A 21,494-nucleotide genomic window follows, 5' to 3' on the forward strand; every position below is an offset into this window, starting at 1 on the left:
TTGTAGCCAGGAAGGGGTTGGTCTCTTCTCCCAGGCAACCAGCACCAGAACAAGAGGACACAGTCTCAAGCTGTGCTAGGGGAAGTTTAGGCTCGAGGTGAGGAGAAAGTTCTTCCCAGAGAGAGTCATTAGTCGTTGGAATGTGCTGCCCAGGGAGGTGGTGGAGTCACCATCCCTGGAGGTGTTCAAGAGGGGCTTGGACGTGGCACTTGGTGCCATGGTCTAGTCATGAGGTCTGTGGTGACAGGTTGGACTCGATGATCCCTGAGATCTCTTTCAACCTTACTGATACTGTGAGACAAATGTTTTCTCCTTTGGAAAGGGTGTGAAAGGGAGGAATAGCAATAGTGAGACCAGCCTAGATAGCTTGTGACTCAAAAGCCATTTTGAGGATCATCTTTGGAAAGGGTGAGGTGGTTGCAGTCCAGTTCAAATGTGTGTTCCAAATGCAGGCTACTGTTTGGCCTGGCCATGTTGCTGAAGGGGACAGGAGAAGGGAAAGGGATTATTGCAGCAAAGCAAAGTCTTTCTGGGACATAGATGCTGCTGTAAGATGAGTGGGAAATGCTGCCCTTCGGAAAGTCTCTGCTGATGTGCCCACTGACTGGAGGGAGGCCAGCAGGGAGCTGAGGCACTGCTCAGGGCTGTCTGGGCTGCCTGCTCCAGTGCTAAGACATTAACTGAGGCGAGCCTGGGAATTGCCATGGATTTCTTCTGTGTCACTGCAATGAAAGCTTTGATTTTAGAGACTGCCAGTCACCAGCATGCACTAGATTGTTGGAACAGAATTAGGGCCAATGACTGGTAACAGATGGCCCAAGCTAAGCGTGGATCCATGCTACATACAGAGCAAGTGCCTGAGCCGCCCTCCAGTTCTGCATATGCTTCTGACAGATACTTGTTTGTTTTAATTTGCAGCCTGCAAAGAAGAAGCAACGAGCACAAGTCATTGAGTTCTTCATTGATGTTGCCCGAGAGTGCTTTAACATAGGGAATTTCAATTCACTGATGGCAATCATTTGTAAGTACAGCTTCCACCCAGGTGTCCCCATCAGCTGCCACAGCTCAGAAAGGAAGCCTGACTCTCACCCATGGCTCTCTTCTCTTTCTCCCTCGTAGCTGGAATGAACATGAGTCCGGTTTCCAGGCTAAAGAAGACTTGGTCAAAAGTGAAAACAGCCAAATTTTTCATTCTTGAGGTAATAACAAAACAAAAACAAAAGTAATTTTTAGCAGGTGCTGCTGCACTGCTGGAATTCTATGCTGCAGATTTCTGCTTGTGAATTTTCACCTTGTTATCCAGGGAGATGTCTGCAGGCATGTTTCACAGGCAGAAGGCCAGATTCTGGCTGAAGTTTCCCAGGTGGGGAGGAAGGTGTGATGCTGCAGATATGTAGAGGGGAACTGGAGCACTCAAGTAAATAGGAGGAGGAAGACAACAGCAAAACAATGTAGATATGCAAGCCACAGGGCTCCCACCCATGTCAGTTTGCTTTGGCCATGGGCGCAACACTGAGTGTAAAGCTCCCCAGCTATACCTTGGACATAGAGTGAACAAGGCCCCAGGTCGTTTTTTGTGTTGAGAACAGCAGGTTTTGGCATGTGTAAAATCATAGATCATAGAATTGTCAGGGTTGGAAGAGACATCAAGGATCATCCAGTTCCAACCCCCCTGCTGTGGGCAGGGACTCTTCACACTACAGCAGGTTGCTCACAGCCACATCCAGCCTGGCCTGAAAAACCTCCAGGGATGAGGCTTCCACCACCTCCCTGGGCAACCTGTGCCAGTCTCTCACCACCCTCATGGGGGAGAACTTCTTCCTAACATGCAATCTCAATCTACCCATTTCTGTTACCCAGTCCTATCACTCCCTGACACCCTCGAAAGTCCCTCCCCAGCTTTCCTGTAGCCCCCTTCAGACACTGGAAGGCCACAATGAGGTCTCCTTGGAGCCTTTTCTTCTCCAGACTGAACAACCCCTACTCCCTCAGTCTGTCCTCAGAGGAGCTCCAGCCCTCTAATCATCTTCGTGGTCCTTCTCTAGACACACTCCAGCACCTCCAGATCCCTCCTGTAATAGGGGCAACCCTTATTCTTCACAGGAAGCTGTTACTACAAGAGTCAAAAGTCTGAACAGCCCTGATCTGTAGAGCTCTCACTGTGTCTGTGGTTCATGGGGGGTTGTGTATGGGGGTTCTTGAAGGTGTAGGCCAGCCTCTCTGGGGTTTTCTGAGAGGACTCAGGTCACTTCCTAACCAGGGTGTCTTCTTTTGTGTATCCAGCACCAGATGGACCCCACTGGTAATTTCTATAACTACAGAACAGCCTTGCGGGGGGCTGCGCACAGGTCCCTCACCGCCCACAGCAACAGGGAGAAGGTAGGTGAGAGCACTCCTGCCTTATCTCCTGATGGGTGGCATGCATTGCTGCTGAGGGGCAGCAGCTCAAAGACTTGATGCAAATGCTGTTCTCCCTTCCATGGCTCACCAGTGCAAGGCTGGCAGGCTGCTAACTCACACAGAATCACAGAACGTTAGGGGCTGGAAGGGACCTTGAAAGCTCATCCAGTCCAACCCTCCTGCCAGGGCAGGACCGCATCCAGGTGGGGTCTGAAAGTCTTCAGAGAAGGAGACTCCACAACCTCTCTGGGCAACTTGCTCTAGGGCTTTGTCACCCTCACAGTGAAAAAGCTTTTCTTTGTGTTCACATGGAACCAACTCTGCTCCTGCCTGCACTGATTGCCTCTTGTCCTGTCACTGGACATCACTGAGCAGAGCCTGGCTCCATCCTTCCCCTGACACTCACCCTTCCCACCTTGATAAACATGAATGAGGAATTGCAATTGGAAATGTACATCTGTGGCTGAAAGGAGTCTGAAATGGATCACAAGGCTGTTGTGGAGTTGCTCTGAGTCACTAAGGAAGCTAAAGAGGGCAGGACACAGGGCATGAGGGCTTTGTTACAAGCATCTCTATATGCTTGGGAAAATGTCATTGTTTTGATTGTTAAACCCAGTGGAAAAGGTATTACAGACTACAGTGACTCTCGTTTCAGTATGGAGCATCAGCCTGGCAGGCCCAGGTGGAACTGGGCTTTGTTACAACCATGCCAGCCAGGCCTCTGTGCAGAGCAGCCCCTATTGTGGGGGCTGTGATTTGAGATGGAGAGCAAAGGGCACAGCATGCAGGGATGAGGGAGAGATGCACAAGTCCTGCAAAGAAGTCTGCTCTGAATCCATTGGAGCAAACTTGGAGTGAAATCCTGTCCTCATGACTTTTCATTTCATTTGGTTGCTGTTGCCATCTCAGTGAGCAAGAACTGAAGTATTTTGTCAGTGTTGGTGGCAGATACATACCTTCCTGGGATGTCACTGATGCTGCAAAATATCAGGTTGACAAGATGTTAGTGCAGCAGCCTCCTGGTTTGTGCCCCAGTGTGTTTCTTGTTAATGTTCTCATTTCTCCTCTCAATTCACTTTTGCTCTGTGAAAGAGGGTTTGTTTTTAACACTGCAGTTGCACACACAGGCATAAATAGGTAATCTCTGTGCAGAGCATGGGTAAAGCAAAGTGAATACTGCATGAACAAGCATAATACAGGATTTAGCATTCAGTCACTAGAGGAGCCAGGGCAGATCCTAATCTCACACCCCTGTAAATTTGATGTAAATCTGCTGAAGCTAATGGAATCTCACAGCACTTAGAGCAAAATGAGATCAGCATCTGGGCACAGGCTGACTCAGCTGCAGTGTGGGTAAGCTGAGCTGTTCCAAAGAGCACTTCTCTGTGCAAAGGAAAGAGGATGGCGACTTTGGATATTTGTGACTGGCAGAGAAGTTCTTTTTACTCTCACAAAGCACAGCAAGGAGTAAGGACCTGTCTGTCCAAAATGTTCTGCAGTTTCGTTCTTCTGCAGCCATCAAACAGGTTGCTTGATTGTTTGACTTATTTTCCTGTAGAAGTCAGCAATCTGTGTCACATCTCTACCCCTAGCTGGTTAAGAGTGAGGGCACAGAGGTTACTGAATTGAAAGGAATCCATTTTCCCTAAGTAAAAGCCCATATTCTGTTTCCCTTCTGCAGATGACATTAGTTCAAGCAAATGCTCAAGTGTCTGATCTGGTAGCTACTTCCAGTGAGTCTTCTACAGTGTCAGATACAGCAGATCCTGTCATTCTTACTGGAGGAGTTAAGGAATTGTGTTGGTTTTTGTAAGCAAGAGTATCAGTTCTTTGTTTTCATGAGTCTGAATAAAACTGAAAGAGCAAGATCCCCTCTTTTCACCCAAAATGTTGTCTCTTGGCAACATTGCAGTGAAGCTCACTCCAAAGAAAATGCTAATCTTCAGACTTACTTACAAGGATGTGAATTCTCAGTCCCCTTCACCCCTCTTCTTGACAAGTGGCCACTCCAGAGGCACAGATGGAGGCTTCAGGCCACAGTCCATCTGTTTGAGAAGGAAGGTGCCCTGGAGGGAGCACTCTCGTTGCAGGCCAGAAGACTAAGCAGTGGGTTATGTCTGGCAGGAAGGAAAACTGCCTGCAGGCTCAGGGGAGTTGATGTTTAACTGGCAGACTCACCAGAGTAGTTACTTTCTTCTCAGGACTGCTGGATTTTGCACAACCCCTGAACAGAAGCACAGCTCAGGGGCTAAACTATGTCCTAAGAGGGGCACAGGGTGAGGCAGTGATCTGGGACACCCTCCCTCCTTCTTCTCTGCAAACATCTCACCCCAGTGCTCCATGTGGCACTGGCCATCTGCACAAAGAGCACTGCTGGTTTCACCACCCACTCCATCCTCACCTCTGGATGCTCATTCAAGACTGCAGCACAGGTTGTAGGAGAGGGATCTCAGTATACCTGTGGCAGGGGGTGTTGGACTAGATGACCTTTCAAGGTCCCTTCCAACCCCTAATATACTGTGATTCTGTGTGATTCCCTGACTTCAGTCTGCACTGCTGTGATCCAGCTTTGCTCTCAGTGTGTAAGCAGCAGAGTTAGAGCTGCTGGTTATTGGTTATTGGTTCAGGAGTAGGCTTGTGGAAAGGCACAGCAAGGCAGCTCTCAGGGCTGAGAGAGGCAGAGCAGCAGCAGCAGCAAGAAACCTGCCAAAGTGCATGGTGAGAGCACTGGTAATGAAGAAGGGCTGATGTTTCATGCAGAATTCAGAGGGGGTGTACTCATTAGGAACTAGGTCTGGTTTTATCTATGCAGTCAACTGACCCATGCCACCTCCAAAATGAAGTTGTTCCTCTGAGAAAGCCTGCATTGTGCTAATGGCATGTCTCTGGCTTTGAAATGATGGCAGTGTGCAGAGTGCAGTACTGTGTGGTGTTGCTGCCTGACACTATGGAGGAGAACATGTCTGATCTCATTAGCTGTCTTCTTTCTGCAGGAGGCAATTGTCCTTCAGCATGTGGGTGGGTTGGATGGCATGGGGTGGGGGGAATCAAAAGGGAGTGAAAGATGAATTTCTGGCTCTAACCCAGCTTTTATGCTAGCAGAGTGCCTGGACTGAAGCCAACGTTAGAGTGTAGCTATATCCACTTCTGTTGCTTTTCCTACAGACATTTGGACACCCAAACACACAGGGTAACATATTTTTATTGGGGAAATAACCAGTGACCCAAAGACAGAAAACCCCTGGGAATGTGTAGAGAATTGGTATCCTAGGCTATGTCCTAGAGGCCTTTTGGATGCAGACAAGAGCAAGCCCTGCCGGTGCTCTGAGCTGCCTCTGCTGTGCTAGCATGGCACAGAGCCCACATTTGTGCACCTTCCCCTCTCAGCAAGGCTTTTTGTTTGTGTTTAGTACCACTAATGATGGTGACCTAGCTCCCAGGCAGCATGGAGCAGGGCACAACAAGCTCACATCTGCCAGCAGAAGATATGTAGACAGACCCTGGCGGTAATTTCTAGCTGAGGATCAGTGTCTGGCTCCAGCTCTCTGTGTCTTTCCGCTTCATAAGAGCACACTGGTTAGAAAGAAATCATTATTTTTGGTAGAAAACAAAGTGAATTGTATTCTTTACCTCAGGTTGATTGGCCTAGTTTGGATGATATCAAAATGAATCCTGAAACACACTTAGCTCACTTTGACTAGAAGTTGCTCCACCTCACCTTGATGGGAGGGCTCAGGATTTTGAGGGGTTAGGCTGTGCTTTGTTTCCATTCCTGTACTGTGTCAGTGGAGTGTGTAAGGATAATGCCAGTGGCTCTTGGAGAGTGTCAGCACAGGCATTTTATGGCTATTGCATTGACATAAGAGAGTTTGTCTGTGGCTGTCCCATAAAAAAGACAGCAGAGATGTAGACCCTTAGCCCGCTGCTGCAGTGATATTTCAGCTGAAACAGAAAGTGGCTTCCATTTTCACAGCAAGGCTTCACAGTGGCTTGTAGACTCCTGGCCTCAGTATTTCAGTGTCTCTGACTTGCACTCACTGTTGCATCATGAAGGCTGTAGACTGTAAAATAACAGCTGCCAGTCATCCTCTAGGTCCATTTTATATCCCGTTACAGCTGATGGACAGCGTGAGATGGAATAACAGAGCAGCATTCAATACTTCACCAAAGGGTTGCTCCCTTGGCTGGTCTTGCAAGCCACAAAGGCACTTTAAATCTGGTGCACACTTAAGCTACAGTTCAGCTAATTCACAACAGGAAAACTGGACACTCTGCCATGCAATGTGCTTTCCTTTAAGTTCATGGTGATTAAGTTTGTACTTGGTGGCTTAAAGGACAGATGTTGCTGCCACAGGAAAAATGCTCACAGAGGTGGCTGCTGACCTTACAGCTCAAACCCTCTGAGTGGCCCTTTTTCTATCAAAGTGCCAGTGCTGCAGAGATGGATGGATCCCAGAGCCCAGCTTTGTCATGGACTGGTCCTTTGTGTTATTGTTCTTTCCCCTTTGAGTAGTGACACAAAGGGACCCGGAGGGAATCTGCTGCACTTTGGGTCTCTGCTGAGGCGCTGGGGATGTGCTTCAGGAGCGCTGTTGCTGCTTTCTGCAGTAGAACATCTGGCATCAAATGTATCCCTGCTGTAATTCCATTAATTCCATGAATCTTACTTAGAAGTAGACATTTGCTGCAGCAAATTATGACCTGACTGATGGGTTAGAGAGATGGCTTGGATCCCTGCTATATGCCCCTCTGCCCAGGGCTTGTTTTGAGCTGTATATGATCTCTCTGGCCACTGTTGGCAGTTTTCTGTCAACTAACTGCATATTTTCAATCCTACTGTCTGCAGGTTAATTTGGAGAAGCAGGTTGTACTATTCAGGCACCAGGAAGGAAATCACATGCTTCAAGAGCTAGCCATGCACAGAGCTGCTGAAAATGAAACAGCTCCTGATGAACTGCTTGTAGACAAGCCCTTGGTCACCACATTTTATTCCGTCTTTACTGGTTCGGGGCCAGTACTGGTTCCTTGGTGCCCAACCTGTCTTTAAAGATTTGTGTATTCAACATCTTTGCTTAACAAGACCCAACAGAGAAGGGAAGAGTTCTGCTGCTTTGCCCTTTGCTGTCTGATCTTGTCCTCAAACAGTGCAGCTGTTGCTAATAACCAGGGTTATTAGCGTTTTCGTGGTGATGTTGTTCTGCTCGGTGAACATTGTGTTCAGGTCATATTAATTTCAGCATACATTGTCCTGCTGGCTGAAGGTGTCTCTCTGCCCTGCTGCCCTTCTGCTTGCCAGTCACTTTTTAAGTGCACAGCACACTGAAAAGTTAATACTTCTTTTTTTCACCTCCTCTCTCCTGGTGGAGTTCTTCCTTCATGCGGAGAAAATCCGGCGCTGGAAAGATAATGGTGATGCCATTTCTCTTCACAGATTGTGATCCCCTTCTTCAGCCTATTGATCAAGGACATTTATTTTCTGAATGAAGGATGTGCTAATCGCCTCCCAAATGGACATGTCAACTTTGAAGTAAGAGCTGAAAAATGGTTTTATCTCTTCCATTCGAGGTAGCTCTATCCCACACCCTTTGCCTGCAATTTCAGTGCAGAGTGGGAGATCTCAAGTGACTGTGTGTGAGGGTAACACCAATCCCAGAATGGTTTGGGGGTTTAAAAGAATTAATATGTGTATTTTGTGCAAACACCACAAGCAGATCACCCTGACTTGCATGATGTTGGCTGGAAGTACAGTGTCAGCAGAGTAGGAATGGTTATACTTATGGCTTGGAGGGGAAAGTGGCTTTTTCAGACAACATGGAGCCCTGTTTTTCTTTCATACACACAGAAGCAAGGCTGCATAAAATGCTTGGTAATTTTTCCCTGCCCTTTTAGCCCTTTCCCATTTTTAATCAAGAGGTTTGGCAAAGAAAGACATAAATTACTTGTGGTCATTTAAGAGAAATTAGAATACGAGCAGAATTACATACAGAGTACAGAGCCACTGTGTCTGTGAGGTAAATGTCAAGCCACTGGTGTAAGGATCTGAATGTGTTACCTCCTGCCTGCAGGAGTTGCACAGCAGAATGTCTGCTAGAGGCAGCAGAAGGATTTATGTTCCCCCCAGCCCTGGCACTAGGCAGTATTAGTCACATACCCTGAGTATCCCAGGGTCTGTGCTGGGGTGGGTGGCTTTACACTAGCGCAACTTGCCAGTGGCGGTGCAGGCACCCAGGTGATGCTTGTGAAAGAACTGCCCAGTGTCAGTAAGAAAACAGTTCCTGAGCTGTCAAATGCTTTGCAGATCATTTCTCCAGCATCACTTTGGTTCCATTAAATTTCTCCTTCAGTTATTGGCATTGTGAGATTGTGAGTAATGTACAGAACACTGAGCCTGACATTGCCTTGAATTATATCTGAAATGTGAGAAGGCCTAAAGGGTGTTGGAGTCACTCCACTTTCTGCAGTTTATATCTAATTCTTCTCCCTCCTGCTCCATCAGAGTTTGTCCTCTCTCCAGGAAGTACATATGTGTAACCTCTACCTTTGCTCATGAATACCTTTTCCTTTAAGTGCAGACTGGATGGCTCATAAGCAGGAATGCTATGTCTCTCCCTCACTTTCCCTTGACAAGGCACTGTGAAACTGTACCCACCTAAAACGTACAAGGTTCTGTTTTCCCACTGTCCTTGAGCTTGGCATGAGGGGTCCTGGATCCTGGCCTTCTGCTTGGATGTGGTTGGTCTAGTGAGGTGATCTTGCTGTGTCTGAGTGGAATGGTTTTATGTTTACAGAAATTTCTGGAACTGGCCAAGCAAGTAGGAGAGTTTATAACATGGAAGCAGGTGGAATGTCCCTTTGAACAAGACCCTAACATCATCCACTACTTGCACACTGCTCCCATTTTCACTGAAGATGGTAAGACTCTGTACAGCCTCTCATCCCTGAAAATATGTCTCTTCATCACTACTGATTAACAGGCTTTGGTGCTGTCTTTCACTGTCCAGTCCTGGTGCTTTCCTGGCTTTCCTGCCACACAGCTTGCTTGTCCCCAGTTTCCCAGGGTCTTTTTGCAAATACAACCTTCTAGCTCATGAAGCTGCTGCCTGCTTGCTTTTCCCTTGCCCACCAGGCATTTACTCTTTCTCTATAAAGCACTCCCTAGGAAGCTGCCGTTGTGGCCCTATTTTTGTAGTCACAAAAAGAGGCCACACAAGCATGTCATGGACAGCTCTGAATGTCAGCTGTCCCTTAGCCACCCATTCTGTGATTGATGGAGCCAGAACTAATCTCTTCTGCACACCAAGGCTGTCATCTCTTCAGTGAACACAGCCCAGGGCAGTGGCAGCCCAGCTGCCCTCCTCCACTGCAGCAGACCTTATCTACAGAGAGGAATTCCAAAGAAAATCTTTTCCAGTGATTAATTTAAGCTGTAGCTATGAAAGTCCTGTTCCAAAATTATTTCTCTGACTGTCTTTTCATACTTAATCTGTCCTCTTCAATTTGGTGTCCCAGCATGTCAGGCTGTGTCATTTCATACTGGTTCATGGCCCTTGGTGCATTGTCACGCACAGGATTGTCTATAGCTCCGTTCCCATAAGCTGCACTGGGGTTATTTTCTCTTGCTTCTATAGGCAGTTTTCTGTGCTAATCCAAGTTAATCAGAGCAGACAGCTTTTATTTCCCAGACTACTTCAGAACACAAAATACTGCTTCAGAAATCCTGCCTAAATCCTCAGAATGGCTGCCAGAATAGAATCATTAATGTAATTAAAGTAATACATATCTGAAGGAGACAAGGTGGATGCACTTGTGCTGGTTGTAGGGTCCAAAGGGACAGAAAGTGACCATCAGGGATAAAAACACAGTTTTCAGCCCGCTGGACCAAATTAGGTGACCTCAAGTCACTAATTGTTGGTAGACTTTTCTCTCTCATGACCTCCCCTATATTCATACTGCTTTGTGGAAGCCACAGCGAGCCTCCCCTGTTAGCCAGGGGAAGCACAGGGCAGAAAGATCTGCCCTGAGTCAAAAGCAGGAGAATCTTTGGAGAGGTGCAGCAGCAGAAGCTCAGCTGTGCTGTGGTGGTTGCAGTGTGGTGCAATAGTGAGCCATCCCTGGAATATTAAAATGCACCAGAACTGTAGCACAGAGTTGAATGCTGAGATGCTTCCAGCATTAAAATACAAAGCATCGCTCCCCAGTCAGAGGAGGAAATGTGTGTGAGCACAAATCACAGCCTGCTTAAAAACCTGGGATGACAGTGAGATACTAATGCACCACCAGCCTTTGCAGAGGAGAGCTCTACTGCCTAGACACTTTGGTGTCACAACATGCATCCCAGAGAGCAGTTTTGCAGGAGAAAAAGGCCTTTTTATTTTCTCCTGCTGAGTTCCCTCTCTGGTGTGTGTAATTCATTCTTACCCTGAGGCTGCTTTGTATCCATTTAAGATACCATGTCCCCCCAAGCTTTACAAAGATTGAGAGAGACAAAGTTGTGTTAAGTGATGGAAATACCCTTCATTTTAAACAGTGTGTGTGTTTAGCTGCCAGCCCTCACTGTCTCTCTTGGGTTTTTTGTGTTGGTAGAACACTTTGGAGGCAGTGCCATGATGGAGTAAACAGGCCCAGATCTCAAAGCCAAGTTTCTCTTGCTGTGTGGTACAGTATAGGACACACAAGAATGCAGAGAGAGGGAGGGTTGGGGTTGCTGTTGGAATAAAACCTATTTATCTTTTCCAGGTTTGTATCTGGCTTCCTATGAAAGTGAAAGTCCGGAAAACCAGACAGAGAAAGACAGGTGGAAATCCTTAAGGTAACCACTCCTTTTATCAGCTCATTTCGAAAGTGCCTCCAAACTCTAAGCTTGTGAAGTGCTGGCATTTAAAACATGACCTCTGAAGGAGGTCTTTTCTGTTTAAGACTAATATAGAGAGCTGAGGGTGCACTGATGAGAGCTAATTGTAATCTCAAATTATCCACTCTTTAAAGAATAGCCTCCACTTGTGTGTTTCTACAGTGCTGTAACCTGTGCAAAAGAGGCCTGGTGTGGGTGGGAAATGCCCTGGGTGGTTAGCTGCATCTTCCCTACAGCTCATATCTCTTATGAGAGCTGTGGAATGGTTCAGTGTGAAAACCTGAAGAGAGTGGGGGTTTTGAAAGAAACACCACCAGCAGCAGGAGCAGGGAGGTCATTCTCCCCCTGCATGCTGCACTGGTTAGGCCACACCTTGAGTACTGTGTCCAGTTCGGAGCCCCTCAGGTTAGGAAGGAGGTTGACTTGTTGGAACGTGTCCAGAGAAGGGCAATGAAGTTGGTGAGCGCTTTGGAACACAAGCCCTATAAGGAGAGGCTGAGGGAGCTGGGGTTGCTTAGCCTGGAGAAGAGGAGACTCAGGGGTGATCTTATTACTCTCTACAACTACCTGAAGGGAGGTTGTAGGCAGGCGGAGGTTGGTCTCTTCTCCCAGGCACCCAGTACCAGAACAAGAGGACACAGTCTCAGGCTGCGCCAGGGGAGGTTTAGGCTGGAGGTTAGGAGGAAGTTCTATACAGAGAGAGTGATTGCCCATTGGAGTGGGCTGCCCAGGGAGGTGGTGGAGTCGCCATCATTGGAGGTGTTCAGGAGGTGACTTGATGGGGTGCTTGGTGCCATGGTTTAATTGATTAGGTGGGTTGGATTGGTTGATAGGTAAGACGAGATGATCTTGAAGGTCTCTTCCAACCTAGTCTATTCTATTTTATTCTGTTCTATTCTATTCTATAGATCTATTTCTTTCACTGTTCTTGTGTTTTAAATTTACAGATCGACTATTTTAGGGAAGACTTGAAGATTGAGAGGTTATTGCAGTAGGTCAAGGAAAAGAAATCCGCAAATGTTTTGCACTACTGATTCCAAAGATGCCTGTTTGGGATTTAGACACTTTTTTTGTTTTGTTTGTTTGTTTGAGTTTTTCTGTTGGGTTTTTTTGACTGCCTAACGTGATGGATGAACTGGATTCATCCACTGAAATCAACAGAACTGTGTGCACAATGATGTTTTTCTAACGAGAGACGGAGAGAGGAAGGAAGGACAAACAGACTACTTGAGGCTGTGCCCAAACTGCATCAGGATCACTGTAACTTTTCCCTCTGAAGGAGAACATAAGAAAATCAGGAGCATGGAGAACCATGGTTCTGCAGAAGAAAACGGACAAGCATGTAGAAAGGAAAGCAAAAAGACAGAGGTGAATATTTCAGAAGCAGGTGCTTCAGACAGCAGCTCTTGAAACCCTCTGAGGATTGTAAAATTAAATCAAACACAGACGGAGCAGCAATCTGGTTAATTGCTGAATGAAGAAAGAAGGACTTAATCTTCCATTAGCAGTCCCCCTGCCTTGTTGAACAAAGCACTGACTGCTACAGGTATAAGCTTCCAGCGGCTGAGAACTGACCCCGCTCGCTCCCGTGCCTGCCGGTCTGTCACACACAGACTGCGTCAGCATGGGACACTCCTACAAGCCCCAGGAGTTTTGGTGACTCTTGCTTAGTTATCCTTCCCACCACTGCTGTTGCTTTTCTTACTGTGAATCTGAGCAGATCTGAGGAGGACACAGTGTGCAGCTACCCCCACCCCACCCATCTAAAGTCGAACTGAAGAAGCAGATGGCTCTGGACTCGGCTTACCTCTATTTGATGTGCGTAGTGTGTTCCCCAGTTTTGTTGCATCTCATGGAGGGTTTTGTCACACCTAAAGGAAAAAGGTGCTGCATTGCTACCTGAAAGAAGCCCCACCAGGTCCCAATTAACACAGTTCTGTTTATTTTGCAACATGGTACTAATAGGACAGGAAGAGGGGAGTCATTGCTCTGAATTTGGGAACTACATAGTATGCTTTAAAAAGACAAAGGCTTCCAGACTAGCATGGATACACTAAAGAATTGGTCACTCAGCAGCAAATAACCAGTCATTTTTGTTCACCATTTCCTTACACATAAAATGAAGTAGGGACTGTCTTGTCTTTAAAGCTGTACAATAATCAAGGTGCTACTGTAATGCTTCTATTAAATTATAATGAACTAAGTGGATATTAGAGTTAAAACTGAGCCCTAACAGCAGACTAATTGTCTGTGTGTGGAAGGAATGTTCCTACCTGCCCCAGAGCTTTAAAAAGCTTAAATGAAGCCTAAGTGCCAGATGATACTGAAACCTTGCATTTCATTACTGACTTGGTGCTGGCCTTTTCAGATGTCCAGTCTTTGTCTACAGCAGAAGGATGTAACCCTTGCTTTGAGGTCACTAATAGTTTCGTTTCAGTCACTCAGCAGAGTGATTCCAAGTGGCCACAGTGTTTTGAAAAATTAGGCTAATCACAAAACCTGGCTGTGCTGGCCTGTGCATTTAACCAGGGAACTGGAACTGTTCCTGCTCTCTGCCAGGCCTCCAAAGTGATCTGTGCCTGAGTGAGTTGTTGACATGTGAGGCGTTGGTGAGCTGGTGTTTGAGGGCAGCTCTCAGAGTTGAGCTGATGGGGAGCGTGGCAGCTTGAGACGTGCTCCGGGTGATGTACTGAAGATTCGTGGTGTCTGCAGTGCAGGTTTTATGTTGGGTTTTGGTCTGTGAGAAGCTGTGCAGTCTGGATCATGGCCACCTGGAATTCACTGCTCTTGCAGTTGCTGAAACGAGCAGGACAGGCCCTTCTAGATTCATATACGCAGGGGCTTGAGGCAGAACTTCTGTTCTCTCTGAATTCCAGCGGAGGGAACATCACAATGTCATGTTTATTAAAGCTTTGTGTGGAAGAGCTAAGTGTAAGGATTGTACAACATCATTCCAGGCAGGGAATGCTCACTGTCCTGGTGATACTGTTAACAGGCTGGTTGTTAATTTTTGTGCATGAGCTGAGAGCTAAACATGCACACAAAGCCATTCCTCCTGGCAGAACCATTTCCAAAATGCTGCCGTTAAAAGCCTGTTAAATTCCAACCAAATCCAGGGCAATAACCATAAAGATCTCTACAACGATGATAATGCTTAGGCCTGTTTGCTAAATGGTCATTATTTTCTGAATGTCTGCAGCTTTTTAACAGGCACAGTGTGGTTTGATAGTGGAAATGTGGTTTATTTTTGTTTTCATCTGAAAGCCAGTGCAGGCAGATGGGCCCTTTCTGAAAACCTACTTCTTCAAATGCAAATCCTCACTCCTTTTCTAATGAGCCAATAGAGGCTGGTACAGCTGAGATGATAAGCCCCTGGAGATGAATCAAAATGTGATTTCTCATGATGATGCTTTATATTCTTGGGCACCTTCCATGAATGCAGTCAATTTTGTAAGTGTGAGGTAAATTAGGTCTCATATCATTTATCACTGTTGCGAACTAAACTGCTTTCATAGTCCAAAACTTTCAAACCTTAAAGTGGAGAAGCATAAAGGTCAAAGTTAGATGGGTATTAAGGGTTTAGTGGGGCTGTCAGAAGCACTGAATTATCTTTAAGCCTTTATGTAGTCACTCATTTGAAAGGTCTTCTTTTTTTTCAGAGGTGCTAAGCTTCCTCATCTCTCCTTGAACACTGAGGCAATTACTGCTTGATAGCAGTGTGTGGCATACTGCTCCATGTCACCCCATCTCCAGAAAGGCAAAACAACTGGGAGAGGAGAAGACAGCACAGTTAAAAAACAGACTTTAGGAACCACAGCTTGCTTGTCTTCACATCATTTCATAGCCAAAAGCAAAGAGAAGCAATGCAAAGCCTTAAGTGACAGCTGTCAGTTGCATTTGTAATTCGTATACAACAGACAGGAGTGGTTAGAGCCTTGCTTCACCTGCAGGCTTTGCAAAGCACTGAGTACAACTGAAAGCAAAGGAGGATGATTTAGGCAATAGATTTCTTCCAAAAGTGGATAAACATTACCTGAAAATGAGGAAAAAGCACCTCCAATAATTAATGTTTTCTTTACACCAGTGTGTAAAGAACTTCCACCGTGCTGAAAAGAATGTGGTATTGCTTCATACCAAGCACTGAGTGACTGTAAGGCATGTATGGAGTCATTAGACTAACATCTAGACAAGGTATGAGTAGTAATGTCTTGGCTTTTAGTTCCACTTTTTTTCTGTGGATTTGGCTCCCTGACAGCTGCTTGAACTAATGCTGCACAGAGAACAAAGCAAAACTAGACCTATAGGTCTGTAGTCTTAGTATCAAACCCCTAAGTAAGTAAGATGTATGTGATACAGAGTCTTTCAGAAGCACTGACTTAGCTTCTGTGCATACAGCAGTATTTTCAAAGACCCAGCTATAATGAAATCACTCCTGCACCTCCTCCAGTGTAATCAGAGTGGTAGCAAAAGTCCTGGGTTTTCATTTCTGCAGCGTGCCACCCTGCAGTGCAGGGCTGGAAAAACAGCCCAGGGAAAAACAATGAGGGAACTGTGTGCCTTCAGCTTGTGTTGAAGTCAGTAGATGAACTCACTCAATGCCCTTTGAAAGACACCTAATCATACAATCTTGCCCTCAATTTCACAGCAGCAGCAATCACATTACCAAATTAAAGGTGGCTGGGTGTAGGTCTGCTAGAGGTGGCTGAATGTTGAGGGCAAAAGAGCTCTGGAAATGAGTCTAGCACAGGAGAACTCTGAACACGAGTAGCCTGAGTTTAGCATTAAGAGGTTTGCGCAGTCCTGTCACACAGCTGGCTGCAATCTCCCCTTCTGGGTGGAGGACATGCAGCTCTGGAAGCAAACTGTGATCCCAGCTGCTGCTGAGATGGCACTTCAGCAACAGTGTGGACACAGCTGCAAAGCACTTCAAATAAGAAACAATTTGAGCATGGGGATTTTTTTCTCAGCTTGAAAATACTTTGTGATGTGGTCAGTGATAAGATAACCTCTCACTGAAAGTCAAGCCAGTCTCTTACTGATACCTTGGTTACTTTGTCATGTTTTATTGCAATAGTTTATGCACCTTTTATTAAAGCACATGAGCACTGGTTTGCAGGTGACTGTAAACCCAGTTTAGAGCAGAGCTCAGATTACTGAATCTGTAATTGGAGTTATCAAAAAGAAGGCATATTAGTAGGAAAGAGATTGTTCTGTATATCAGTGTCAAAATGTTCCCCAGTCAACACTGTCTGGCCTAACAGCAACTGTATGCCGTAGAATGAGGCTGACCCCAAGCACAGCAATGTGCCAGAGGAAAAGCTCCAAATGATTTTGGTAGGCTTTGGAACAGACCTGTAGTTATTTACTGTTGTACACTGTTAAGTTATTCATAAAGATTAAATTGCATTGACAACTGGGGTAGTCCCTGGTCTTTCTTTAGAGCAGGTTTAGGTGGGCAGGTTGCACTTAAACACGATGAAAATCCAGCCTTAGCAAAAGCTCCTTTGACATTGTTGAAGTTTCAGCAGCAAGTTCAAGGACTAATTCAGAACCAATCAATTAATTAATGTCTGAGAGCAAATCTTGGCTTTCTGGCTTTTAGTTATGCATTTTTTTTCCCTTTCTTTTTAGACTGGTAGAAATGAGCCTTACTGTCTCGGGTGTCTCATTGGAAATAAAAACCCCTTTGATTGTGAACTGATCATTCCATTGTTGGAATTGCAGAAAGGGATTAGGGAGTGACAAGGAAACAGGGAGAAGCTCCTCACTGCTCAGAGGCTCAACTGGCTCGACAAGGCCCTGGGCAACCTGAGCTAGCGGAGGATGTCCCTGCTTACTGCATGGGGGTTGGATTAGATGACCTTGGAGGTCCCTTCCAACCCAAACCATTCTATGCTTCTTTTTTGTCCTTTTTAACTGTCTGCTGAGGGAAATTACCCCAGTAGCAGTGCAGGGCATTACTGAACTGTGGCTGGGGAACAGTACACACATACCTGGTGTCCATATGGCAGCACCCAGGCAAACAGAGGGATGCAGAGGTGATGAGATGATCCTGTACAAAGCTGAAGTTCAAATTCATAGCTGAGCCTGCACTCTTAGGTTTGTGATGTTGGGACACATCCCTTTTGAAAGGTAAGAAGTTCTTGGAAGCTGAGCTGGGGCAAAGCCTGCTTCCTTACCCAAAGGAACGATTGCAAGAAAATTTTTTGAACCAAGAGGTTCCTCCAGAGGACTTGAAACAATGAAGAGCTGGTTCCTTAGTTGACAGAGATTTTAAGTTGGATCTTCAAATCTCTCTCAACTAAGGAACAAATGGGGAAAGGGAAAAATGAAATACTGAAAGTTTTGAGAGAGACCTTGATGGTTGTTAACTTTCATAAATATGTAACAGCATGGCAGCAGAGTGGAACAGGATACCTGTGCATATCTTCCTGTTAATATCAGTGGCAGCTGGGCAGGCTAAGCCAGGAGGGAATACAGTGCAGTCCTGCTGCAGCTGAAGCAGAAAGCTGTACCAATACTTTTGTTGGGTACGTTGGAAAGAAAACACACTGCCTTAGAGCATGTCCTTTTCCCTGCTACCACTGTTAGGTGCTCTGTGGATCAGCTGAGCTCTGAGCTAAGCAAAGGAGGCAGCAAGCAAGGTCTCTCATTTTTTCTTGGTGGAACAGATCTGGAGTTTAACCTGGTTTGTATTGATTTCTTCTCTGATTCTTTTTGCATGCTTCCAGATATGTGAAAAATACTCACTGCATTCAGCAAACGCTCGTGCAGGGCATCGCAGCCTGCATCTTGACATCATGCAAGATGTAGATAAGAAGTTAATAGCTTGTGTGGATGGTATCTCATAAACTCTGCATGGGTGCAAGACACTGAAACTCAGGCTATAACCTCAGCTACAGGAAAAAGCCAAGTATGAGTAACCCCTGTCTAAATTCCCTGCCTTCCCCTCTGGCCAGTCACAGACTGTAATGCTGTAAATTGAGAGTGGCTCAGACTGCTTGCTCTTCCCTTGATGCCTTTCCCTCCACAAAAATGAGATCTTGTTCCACAAACAGCTCTTACAAAATGCCATAGGAGCATTTTTCTTGTTCTCTGCCATATGAGGGCTCTGCAGTCATACTGCAGAGCTGTCAGAATAGGAATCCTTCTCCCTTTATCTCTGTGACCCTAAAACTGCCAACCCAGACAGCAGTGTTCCCAAGCCACCTTGAAAGCAGAAAAGTTAGAGTTCAGAATTCATGGGTGCTATAAGTTAAATATCTCTCCAGGAAACTTCATTCTATAATGTACAAAGCCCATGTAACAAACTCCTGACCAGAAAATTCCATAGCCCAGCTACCTTTCAGAGAAACATGACTTCCTCAGTGAGCTGTTACTGGTCAGTACTACAGCACTGGTTTAATTATTTCATTATGCTTCTAAAATCCCAGTCTTTTTAAAACAACTGAACATATGGTGGGTTCCTGATGGTTGGCCTGTGGCTAAAGAGAGTAAACAGGGGCTGTAGTCAGTTGACATCATAGATATTTGAGTAACTGCCCCAGTTAGATTATCACTTACAGTCTGTCCTCACCTTGAGGAGGAACTGTTCCAGTAGAATCCTCCTAATTATTAAAACCTAGTGAAAGATGCACACACACAGCTATTCAGTTCAGGTGCTTCAAGATACAGTTCTTACAGAAGTACAAATACTTCCCTTAGAGTCTGTCTGCAGAAAGACACAGATGGGAAAGAAATTATCCTCTGGGTCTCAGGACTCTTAGCAAATGCTCATCAACTTATAAAGGAGAGAAATCAGAGTTTAAGATGTTTTCTTTCTAAGTGACAGTAGTGGCTGTCTTACACCTGAACTCTAGAGACATACTATTCTAAAACATTTAATCCCAGACCCAAAAGCACAGAGTGAAAATGGGTGAGCAGAACCTGTCCTTACTTTCAGATTGAGAAATTCAAAGGTTCAGTGACACATCCAGGGTCACCTGGGAAGCATACCCTTCCCCCCCCCCCCCCCCCCCCAAAAATAATCATCCCATAAAGATAACCAAATTGTAGTGTTGCACTTCTGCTGGTCTAACTCATTTTTACAGCTGTGCTTAGAAAAATGGGAACCAAATTACCAGCTTAGTTTTTAAACACACTCAAGTTAGGAACTAAATATGGATTGAAAGACTGGTGTCTACTGATCTTGTGAGCTATAGTAATGAGAAGCTGTGCTTTTCCTGTGTCTTTTTTTTCCCCCCCTTGAAATCAACCAACCTCATGTTCTGATTAGCATCTTCCAGTCAAACCTGAAAATCCCTCCTACCATCCATAGTACTCAAACCCCACGTAGCTTTGTTAGAAGTCCTCAGAACAAATACTGACACTTTAATGAATTGCACAGAGCAGGAACCAGGAAGGTTCCTTGAAAGTGGCTGTTCTGACTTTTTTTTTTGTGTGTATGTGTGTGTGACTGTACATAGATCTTGCAAAATGTTAATGGTAATAATGCCTCCTGTACCCCACAGGGACGCTGCGAGGATAGCATGGTCATTGTTACGCTCTATAGCTGTCGTGGAAAATGTCTTACCCTGCATCCATGATCCTAGTGCCCATCCTAGCCCCAGGCCTCTTTTTTTTGGTTTTTTCCCCCCTCTTCTTTTTTCTTTTCTACAGTTGTGCTAAGATTGTTATGGAATCCTTTTGTCAGTCATGTTCGAGCTAACTTACCTATGTATAGAATTTATATATTAAACCCCCCTAATTTATATACTGTGTTTTAACAGTTTGCCTGAACTGTCTATGGTTTCTAAATTTTGTAATGTGAGTGTCAAATAATAATAATAATAATAATAATAATAAATAATTAAAAAGAAAAAAGGCCAAGCTGTGTGGGGTTTGTTCTTTGATTTTATTTGCAGCACAGATGTCCACAGCTACAGATCTGTATCACGAGAGGGCATTCTGCCACCAGCGTGCAGAGGTGAGACCTCACCTGCAGTATTGCACCCAGGCCTGGAGCCCTCAGGACAGGAAGGACATGGGCCTGGTGGAGCAGGTCCAGAGGAAGTCCATGAAAATGATCAGGGGTTTGGAGCAGCTCTGCTATGAGGACAAACTGGGGTTGTTAAGCCTGGAGAAGAGAAGGCTCCAGGGAGACCTAGTAGCGACTATGCAGTACCTGAAGGGAACCTGCAAGAAGGCTACAGAGAGACTGTTTACAAAGGCCTGCAGTCCCTGGAAGGCTCAGTTACAGAATACAGAATTAACCAGTTTGGAAAAGACCTTTGAGATCATCAAGTACAACCTATCACCTAACACCATCTGATTAACTAAACCATGGCACCAAGTGCCTCATCCAGGCTCTTTTTAACCACTTCCAGGGATGGTGACTCCACCACCTCCCTGGGCAGCACATTCCAATGGCCAATCTCTCTTGCTGGGAAGAATTTCTTCCTCACATCCAGTCTAAACCTCCCCTGGCACAGCTTGAGACTGTGTCCTCTTGTTCTGGTGCTGCTTACCTGGCTACAACCTCCCTTTAGGTAGTTGTAGAGAGCAATAAGGTCTCCCCTGAGCCTCCTCTTCTGCAGGCTAAGCAACCCCAGCTCCCTCAGCCTCTCCTCACAGGGCTGTGCTCCAGACCCCTCCCCAGCTTCATTGCCTTTCTCTGGACACATTCCAGCAACTCACTCTGTTGTGCCACAGGGGGAGAAAAGTTGAAGTTTCAAACTTTCAGCCATCCCTGTGAGCCTTGCAGTGAAAGGGAACAGATCAGCTCAGCCTAGCCTGAGATGGTCCCAGCTGTGCAATCACACTGTAACGTACCAAAGGAAAAACCAGTTTAAACACTGGAGAGAAACACCTTGCTTGAGTGGAAAACTGCCAGCTGTTTAAGGCACAGTTTTTTCATTGTCCTTAATATCTTAACACAATGTATGAGCATGCTGGGGGCACTGTAGGCAATTCTGCCACCAGTCACAGCTCAGAGAGATCCATTGTTTGGCCACAGCTTTTCAGTGGTGCATGTGTGAATGAACACAAGTGCCCACACCCACACAAACCTTCTGGGTCACTGCTCTTCAAGAAAGTTTCTAATAACTCATTAACAAGGAAAATGTGTCCCTTAGCCACAACCAGGTCTTGTTCTTTTTGACCTAGCTGAATGTTTGATTGTTCTATTCTACTGCATAATCTGGGGGGGTGAAAAAAACAACCAAAAAGTCTATTATAAAATTATTCTTTTCAAAAATCAACTTTC

At 45.7% G+C, this 21,494-nt stretch overlaps 1 protein-coding gene across 2 annotated transcripts in view; it reads left to right on the forward strand.

The window, feature by feature from the left end:
• Nucleotides 1–19,264, forward strand: part of RASGEF1C (RasGEF domain family member 1C) — an 81,895-nt gene extending 62,631 nt beyond the window's left edge. For both annotated transcript variants that reach the window (XM_068162819.1, XM_068162812.1), the window contains exons 8-14: nt 919–1,021; nt 1,120–1,199; nt 2,284–2,379; nt 7,832–7,927; nt 9,189–9,312; nt 11,137–11,209; nt 12,199–19,264. In XM_068162819.1, the coding sequence (XP_068018920.1) occupies nt 919–1,021; nt 1,120–1,199; nt 2,284–2,379; nt 7,832–7,927; nt 9,189–9,312; nt 11,137–11,209; nt 12,199–12,223 (597 nt within the window). In that variant the 3' untranslated portion in view covers nt 12,224–19,264. The remainder of the gene's footprint in view (nt 1–918; nt 1,022–1,119; nt 1,200–2,283; nt 2,380–7,831; nt 7,928–9,188; nt 9,313–11,136; nt 11,210–12,198) is intronic.
• The last annotated feature ends 2,230 nt before the right edge of the window (nt 19,265–21,494 follow it).

Source organism: Melanerpes formicivorus, unplaced genomic scaffold (assembly GCF_026170545.1).
Source record: "Melanerpes formicivorus ecotype bairdi unplaced genomic scaffold, bMelFor1.0.p_v2 SCAF_2, whole genome shotgun sequence".
NCBI classification, from domain to species: Eukaryota; Metazoa; Chordata; class Aves; order Piciformes; family Picidae; genus Melanerpes; species Melanerpes formicivorus.